Source organism: Trachymyrmex septentrionalis, unplaced genomic scaffold (genome assembly GCF_001594115.1).
Source record: "Trachymyrmex septentrionalis isolate Tsep2-gDNA-1 unplaced genomic scaffold, Tsep1.0 scaffold85, whole genome shotgun sequence".
Lineage (NCBI taxonomy): Eukaryota > Metazoa > Arthropoda > Insecta > Hymenoptera > Formicidae > Trachymyrmex > Trachymyrmex septentrionalis.
This window is the reverse complement of record NW_017306038.1, coordinates 165,622-174,476: the sequence shown is the minus strand read 5'-3', so window position 1 is coordinate 174,476 and position 8,855 is coordinate 165,622. Positions and strand designations below refer to the sequence as shown.

Below are 8,855 nucleotides of genomic sequence, written 5' to 3'. Positions count from 1 at the left end.
AAATACATTTTCGATTGACCTGGAACTTTAAGTGCCTAATAATATATTCCTATAAATATATTTTCCTATAAATTTATACGTATACATTATTTAGCTTTTTTCAGCAAATTACATTATCGACAAAATTATCGATTACTTGCCAATCTTAAAGCGCAGTCTTAAACTTGTAAAGTTAGAATATCATATTATTAAATCAGCAATTAATATCAACGATACCGATGAAAATATTATAGATATATATCTATAAAGATATTATTTTGAAAAATATCCCAGCTAAGGTTCGAACGGAAATATTACTAGGTATAAAACTTATTTATTTACTGTTCCACATATTATTTCGGACATTTGAGATAAGTAATTTTAAAAATGTTAAATTTTATAAAGTATCTCTACACTTTTGACTTAAAGTACAGTTGAATAAACTATTTTTTTACAGTTGCAACAACTACGAAATAGTTTAATTCAACCACGTACATCAATTCTACATATGAAATACAATTGTCGCCTCTACAGTCACGCTGCACTAATTTCTCTAAAGATCGTACAATCGTACGGAAAAAAATGTTTATTTGAATCAACTGGAATTCTGATTAAAAAAAAAAAAAAAAAAAAAAAAAAAAAATCAACGATCTAGAATTCCGGTTAAATCTACTAGAACTCTTTAGTAGATTTAATTAGAAATCTAGTAGATTTGATCAGAATTCTGGATCGTTCGTTTCCCACCAGAATTCCAGTTGACTCAACCAACCATTTTTCTCCGTGCAGTGCATCTGTCAATCCTGCTGTACAGCCAAACGCGTATTCGTCCGATTAACTGTGGCAACGTTTAGCGCGATTAGAAATTGCGCAGCTTGCGCGAGACGGCAATTCGCCGGTCGCAATTTGCAACGATGCGACGCGGTGATTACGCGGCGCGTCCTTCTTCGATAAGAGCGCGGCGTTAATTTATGTACGTGCACCACCGCCATTCATCGTAACCGCGTCGTCGTCGTGGAACGAACGCCGATTTTCCCGAGCCGCGTTGCGTTAAACTCATCGCGCGGCTATCTGCTCGGGGGGAAACTCGCACTGTTATTTACGCGGACATGTAATTCGCTGTCGGCTGATTAATCGAAGCGATAGCAGGTAGACGCGCGCGCGCGGACCGTCACGTCGAAGGAAATGAATGAGGACGAGAGCGATAAAGTGTATATACACAAAAGCGCGCGAGCGGTTAAAAGTCAATTGTGTGATTCGTCAAATTAACAACGTCCGGGGTGGGCGATGCTCGGCGCATTCGCGTTTGTGCGTCGAATAATATCGACTATTCCGAGGGACGAAAATCGGCTCGACGACGAGCGAGTGCTGTTTCATTATCGAATCACATTTCGAGTGGTACGCGCGCGGTATAGAAACAAATTGAGAACAATGTTACACTCATCGAACAGCGTGTTGCACCACGTCCTATAGTTCGCGTCGCCACGTATAGTGCAGTATAAATACACACACACACACGCACATATATATATATATATATATATCTCCACTAACTCGGAAAATACGAGGGATATCTGTACGTATCGATACACAGTGCAACGGGGATTTTTTAAATCGACAGACAGCAAGGATCGTGAATTTCACCGATCGACTTGCAAAAGAAAACCTAGCAGACTAATTAACGATCACAAGGTGTCCTGTGGTAAATTCGATCACTCAGTTACACCGGATAATACGCATTAAAGTGCTTACATAATAAAGTACTTTATACAATGGCATAGTACAACTTTAACAATGAAATAAATATACACATGCATACGTTGAGAAAAAGCATACTGAATTTTAACGAAATATTCAATCGAGTAGTGCCAACTTAACGTTTACTCACGGCAAATACTTACTAAATAATAATAATAAATAATAGTTAAATCACACGAATCAATAGTTTACGTGTCGAATGATCGAATAATGCAAATGATGAAATTCTTGACAAAAACAAACTACTAAATGCTAATTTCCAACGTGTGCCGTCGATTGTTCGACAATAACGGCGAAGTGGCAGGAGCGTGAACTTTATACAGGGTCAAGATGAAGGTCACGAGAAAAGGAAACGACATCCTTCTTGGGCTCATTACGGTATGCAGATTAACGTCGTTGGAATCGATAACCCTTCCGATCATACGTGCATATCTCAGCGATCGTTCCGATAGGAAATGAACAATGTCAGCGGAAAAGATGTCAATGGGAAGAAGAAGAAGAAGACCGAGAAGGCACAACACATTCGGGCGTGCAACGATTATCATTTAAATGAGCAGTGCGCTTGCTCTTCGGCGCCCCGAAACACGCCTCGGAATCGGGTAATTTGAATATTTCGCCGATTAAGCTGTGGACGTTATTTTACATAGGTGAGGATACGGGGTTATTAACCGCATGCGATCGACCCGCTTTATTTCGACAGTAAATCATCCATGCTGATCTGCATTCGTCGTAATGCCACCGAAATAATATCGATCCAACTACAACGAATATATCGTCGGATCGAATATAAGAATTAATTTAATGTAAGAATCGCACAACGATGCGATAACGGTGCGATAACGTCACGAAGAAATCGCTTCGGAATTCTCAAGATAGAAATGCAGAAATTGGACGATATACGAGGAGGACTTGAACGAGGAGTTACTTGATTAACGGAATTAGCAACTCCCGCTAACACGTCGATCGATCTCCACTCCTCGTCGTAAAATCGCACGGTTCGTCGAGAAGGTGCGACGACGAGTGGACGTTGCACCCTCGCGAGCTACGCCATTGGTAGCGTTTTCATCTGCGTGAAATTCCCGGCATAGCTCGCGATACGAAGAAGATTCCGCGAAATCCATTCCACGCGTTATTCTTCTCGCCAAGGAAGGAGAACTGACACGGGTTGAACCTCTTAACCGAGAGGTTCAACTTATTCGTTAACCCTTTCCAATTCTGGAATTGGATTAACCATGAGTTGTGAAACTGGGCCCCCCCCCCTCCCACCCCTTTAATCGGGTAACGAACGCATCAAAATGCGCCACTGATTACGTGTGGGTTATAACAAGCTCCGGTAATAAATTCTTATTGAGCATTCGCGCGTTTGTTTGCAACGTTACCATTCTCGATTCCCGTAATTAGCGGTAAATTAATATTCGCTGTGAGCGCGTATGGACGCGGTAGAATGTTTCGAAAACCCGCTTAACGCTCATAAACATACACGCACCCTTTCGCCAAACGGGGGTGGAAGAGGGGGAGGTGGAGAGAGAGAGAGAGAGAGAGGGGGGAGGCTACGCTTCGCAAATCGTATCGATCGCGTCGTATTTACCGAATGAGTTTTACAAATTACATCCGTGGCACGTTTGATTCGCACGTCGCATTTCGATACGTCGATTTACCCCGCCCACCTATCGATGATACTCGCGTCGCTTTTTCATCCTATTCGGTTAAAATTTGTACATTTGCATATCCGACGTGGTGCATAAATAAAGAATTATTTTATCAGTCGTTAAGCGAGCGATATTGCGCTTTTTTTTTTTTTATGCAGCAACGGCGAGTGAACAGCATAGAGTAGCTTTCGTATTCTCGATCGAATCCTACAGCTGAACATTCATTCAGGCCTTCGGTGCGATTTTATTTCATCCCTCCGATCCTTTCGTATGTACACGTTCGGAGGAGAAATTTGTCAACGCGATTGGAACTTCAAAGCCCGTACCTGACGTCGACTCGCGCAACAATTCCGAAGTGATAAGCGAGCGGCACGGTCCGTCCAGATGGGGCACTTCCGGTCCTGATAACGTCACCGATTCCGGAGAGCCCGAAAGAGGTCGCGAAAAGAACGTGGGAGTCGTGTCAGGGTATGTAAATCGATCGCGCGACATCGTGGTTCCTTGGAAGCAAAACTCGGTTTCCGGACTAAACGACGACACGTTGACATGTAGTGAAAATAAGAGCGGAGAGGAGCGCGGAAAGATCGACGGTGGGAGAGCGTGGAAAAGAATGCTTGATTTGAATCTCGCTTACGTCGCTATTCCCGATTACAGCTCGATATTCAAAAGTGATTTTGTCGAACGCGGGGAGATTTCAACATCAATGTCCGTTTATTTCTCCTTCCTTTTTGCGAAATTAAAATATCTCGATCCGCTCGAGACGAAACCGATCGGTCCGCAATTTGACAGCTGCGTGGAGTTTCATGGTTTCGAGGCACTCCGAGAATGATTAATTATAACCGCGCGCTAATCCCCATTAACGTATCGTGCAGTGATTCTCTACCAATCGTGGGAATTCTGTATCACGACGAGGTAATGTCAGCGACGTCGATTACGCCGCCGACTCGCACGAGCGAGGGATATCGATTCGAGTGGGATCGCAAAATCGTAGCCACGCAGGTAATGAAAAATCCAGCAACGAAATTGAGCAGCGGAAAGGCAGAAGATCGTCTACAGACGAGAGGGAGAGAATAATGGACCTGGCAAAGATGAGGAGGAGGAGGAGGCGTCATTTGCCTCCTCGCGACCCATTGAGATGCAAATACGCGCCGCCTAACGTGATTTACGAGGAAGGAGCAAGCAACCAGAAGCGTTTCCGAGTCCCAGATCCGTCCGAGCGGATAAAATCTGTCCGAGCACAGCCGCCACAATGGACCCAGAGATTTTATAGCGGCAGGTGTTCGCGCGCGCGGCGTCGTAGAACCATCGTTTCCTCTCGGTCAGCAAGTTTCCTCCGGGATTGACATAAAAGGGTCGCGGCTGATCCTGCGGGTTTCCGCGACCCGATGGAGATTCGTGAACTCCGCGGTTCGCTCGGAACGCTTTTGCAGAGTCTGCGAGATTAAACATCATTACGTTTGAATTGGTAGTAAAGATAAATTTCGAATAAATTAAATTAACTTATTGTTAGCTGCAATCAATTCTAGTTGATGAATAACGTAAGAGAGCGAGAGAGAGGGAGAGAGAGAGAGAGAGAGAAATCGAGCTGGATTATCACGTCAGTTTCCCTAACGATTGGCTCCCATTGTTTACAGGGAAATATATTCGCGTGGGATATCTTCGTTGACAGTTTTATTCAGAGAGAGAGAGAGAGAGAGAGCGCTCCATCGACAATGTTACGAATTGAATCGAGACCCTTATGTAATTCAGCGCAGCAACGAGCATATCGACGAGCGCAGCGATCCTTTTCATTCGCCCAGGTGAAATCCTTTGTACGAACGAACAGACATATACGGGGGCTGCCTCATCGCCGACGCTGCTGCCGTCACGTGCGTATTGTCACGAGCGTAGCCCCGCGACTATCACTATGGAGCGTATTGACGCGCGGATTGCAGGCGCAGGTTAAATCGAGCAGACGGCGGCGGCGGTGGCGTCGCGACGCCGGCTGTGCGCGGCCGCGCAACCGACCCTTCGCTCGCTCGCTGTCCACCTCCCCAACCCTCAACGTCATCCAGAAGCGTCGGCGCGGAGGGACGGAGAGATAAAGATAGAGAGGGAGGGAGGGGGGGAGCGGGGATGGTGGACTCTGGGCGAGAGGGAAAATTTACAAAGAGGACCGCCGCCGCCGCCACTGGGGGAAACGAGACTACTTGTTGCGCGTCGCGGCGCCCCCGTGACGCCGCGATGCTCTCCCTTCTACCCCCCGTATCACCACGTTTCATCGACGACCAACAACGTCGCTACCGCCGCCGCCGCCCGCCGTCGTCGTCGTCGCCACCCCTTCGACGTCGCGCCACCGACCGCCGCTGCCGTCGCCAACGCGATGCCCCGCGATGCCGACGATAAAAATAGACGCGTCGTCGCGGCGCAACAGATATCACTCGGCTCGAGCTTGAGTAGCTCTCGGTTACTCCGTTTTGATCGCCGTGATACTGGCGATTAGCGCTGGCCGTCATCCGACCGAACGAAGTCGCTGTATCGAAGTTTTATTGAAAGTTCTCGATACTGAATCCATCCTTATTGAGAAAGATAAATATTCCGTTGAGTTTAGCTCGAGCAAAAATTTTATCCGCTCAACTGGAGATGCACCGGTGTGCATTGATTTACATCCTGATGATTGTGAGTGAAAAAGACGGTATGGAAAAAACTTTTCTAAAGGCTCGTCTATGTAGAAGTCGTAGGAAACTGACCAATCACACAGTCAAATATAAGGAGAATACGCTCGACTAGAATCGGTCAATTTCCTACGATTTTATGTAGACGACTCTTAAGAGACGATGTAGGTACATTGATGCGGGCATGCGTGTGTGTGTCTATTTTATAATTGCGCGATTAATTTCGAATTAATATAATTAGACCACACGATCCACGATACGAGTTTTTTTTTTTCTCAAATATCGAAATACGACGCGCTTTCCCCCGTGCAGAAGTAACTCGGAAGTAAAATACATATTTCCCGTATAACATTTCTCGCTCGCGAGGAAATCGATCTCGCGCGGAAAAAGTGACTCCACTTACCTGTATCTGATTACCGATGTGCAGCTGCTGCGCTTGATTGATTTGCAAGGTGGAGGTACCGGGTCCCGAGGGAGGTCTCGGCGGCGTGGAGGTCGTGTTGAAAGGTCCTTGCGAACCGGTCTGGTTAGGTCCACCTCCCTGCGATCCTCTCGGTGGTAACGGATAACCCGGGCTACCGTGATTCGGCATTGAACCCGGGCTACCGTACGGCGAGTATTGTTGTTTGTAACCGCCGCTGGGCCCCAGCATGCCGGGCTTGCCGCCCGTCGCGGTTGGCTGGGGCCTCTTCATGTCGGCCGTCAGGCCTGCTGCAAATTGAGTCTGCGAACTGACGAACATATCGTTGGTCTGCTGACTCTGGAAAGTCGGAGTGCCGTTGTTCTTGTGATAGGAGCCGGTCCCCGCGGCCGTCGCCTGATTTTGTCCACCGGTCGGGCCGGTGCTGCCGGGACTACCAAGGTAATCGGAAGCGCCGCCGAATTGAGGAAATTCGGCGTAAGGGGATCTCGCCGTTGGGCCTCGTGCCGCGGCAGCGGCTGCCGCTGCCGTCGGGTTGAATCCACCGAGACCCAATTGCTGGCTCTTGTGCTGATGCTGCTCGGCCATCTGCTTGAGCGTCTGCGCCGCCGGGCTCATCTCAGATTTGAAGTCTAGTCCAGAGTATGGAAGTCGAGCGGGAGAATATTGCGAGGAGCCGAGAGTGCCTGGGCTCGAGTTAGCCGGCATCGCGTTACCATTGTTACCGCCGACGTTGTTACTGTTGACGCCGTTGTTCGCGCCGTTGGCATGCTGCTGCTGCTGCTGCTGCTGCTGCTGCTGCTGCTGCTGCTGCTGCTGCTGCTGCTGATGAATCGCATCCTTGTCGTCCTCAATCTTAATCTGTCCGTTATTCGTTGGCATACCGTTATTGTTATTACCGCCATTGTTACTGTTATTAGCGACGGCGGCGGCGGCAGCTGCGGCCGCGGCCGCTGCCGCGGCGTTGTTCGCCAATGTATCGACGCTCTTATCCTCGAAGTCGAACTCCTTCATAAACTCCGGATGGAAATCCGATATTTCGGAGATGAGATCCTTGAATGCGTCCGACGTGATGATCTCGTCGCCGGTGTCGTCGCCCATGAATTCGGAGAAGCCGGGGAAACCAGTGCCGTTCGCCGCGGCGTCTTTCTCCAACGCCGCTGCACATTGTTCGAGATCCACGAACTCATTGTCGGGTTCCTGTTTACATTCGACTAGGTTACCAATGTCAACGCAACCGATTCCACCACTCCCACCAGAGCCACCGGCGCCGCCACCAGCTCCGCCCGGGACCCCGGGACCGTTGCCATTTCCAGGCTGCGGTCCTCTCGACGAGCCTGACGCAGACGTGGGGTCCGAGCCGGGTTTTGGCGATGACGACGCGTTTAAAAGGTCGCTCTTCACGGATGCGTTGGTCAGCGCTTTTACCGTTACGTTCGTAGAGATCGCTTGGGCTTGGGAATTGTTCGCGGCCGAAGTTGTGAATTCCAATTGCTGTACGATCTGAACTTGAAACTTGGTAAGACCTTCGTTCCCGTCACCGCCGCCGCCACCGCCACCGGGCGTTGGACCCGTCGAGTTCGCGCCGTTCCCCGGTTGGTGCTGGCCGTGGCCGTGATGGGGCCCGCCGCCGCCGCCGCCGCCGCCACCGCCGCCACCACCACCACCACCACCAACAGGACCCTGTTGATGCTGATGAGGCCCCTGCGTGCATTGCAGCTTGACCGGCGGCTCGCCGAAGCCGCCATCGCCACTAGCACCACCGGCTGGCTCCAACTCCTCGGTCGTCCTCTTGAGGAATTTCGGCTGCTGAAACGAGAAGAGAGAGAGAGAGATCCGTTAATCGTCGGGTGGGACTTTCGAGAAACAGGAAGGAAACGAGAAACAATGACATAAGATTAGAAATTTGCCAGCGAGAAAAATACTCGTTATACTAATTGCTGTGTCATTACCTCTCAATCCTTACTTATAATTCCTTATTTTATTATTTTATTTATTACACAGCTTCAGCCACCTATATAATAGTATATCGATCGCCTTTCGAGCCAGGCTCGAGTCGAAGTAGATTTTCAAAGACTACACCGCTTTTTTCGCTGCTCCGCTGCTCGATGACCGAACCGAGCGAGAGGTATCTGACTCGTCTGGTTTGGTGTCGCTGAGCTCGATTCCACAGCTTTTTCTGCGATTAACCCGGGCAGTTTCTCACCGTACCTGTCAATATTCGCGACGCTTTTTCAGCCGCTGTCTTTATACGGCCGCCCGCGAAGCGCCGTTTTGTTTCGCGAAGTGCCCGGACCCTGATACCGCGGCTCGTAAATCTCGACGAGCGAATCGTCTACCGGATCAAAAAGACCGATGACACACGTCTCTCAATGACCGCGATACGATGAATCCAAA

At 48.8% G+C, this 8,855-nt stretch overlaps 1 protein-coding gene across 3 annotated transcripts in view; it reads right to left on the bottom strand.

The window, feature by feature from the left end:
- LOC108755159 (neurogenic protein mastermind-like) overlaps positions 1-8,855 on the bottom strand; it is a 212,517-nt gene that overhangs the window by 51,423 nt on the left and 152,239 nt on the right. For 2 of the 3 annotated variants that reach the window (XM_018498008.1, XM_018498010.1), the window contains exons 2-3: positions 8,124-8,267; positions 6,441-8,093 (exon numbers count right to left, since the gene is read on the bottom strand). In XM_018498008.1, the coding sequence (XP_018353510.1) occupies positions 6,441-8,093; positions 8,124-8,267 (1,797 nt within the window). The remainder of the gene's footprint in view (positions 1-6,440; positions 8,094-8,123; positions 8,268-8,855) is intronic. The other variant, XM_018498009.1, reaches the window with a different exon arrangement.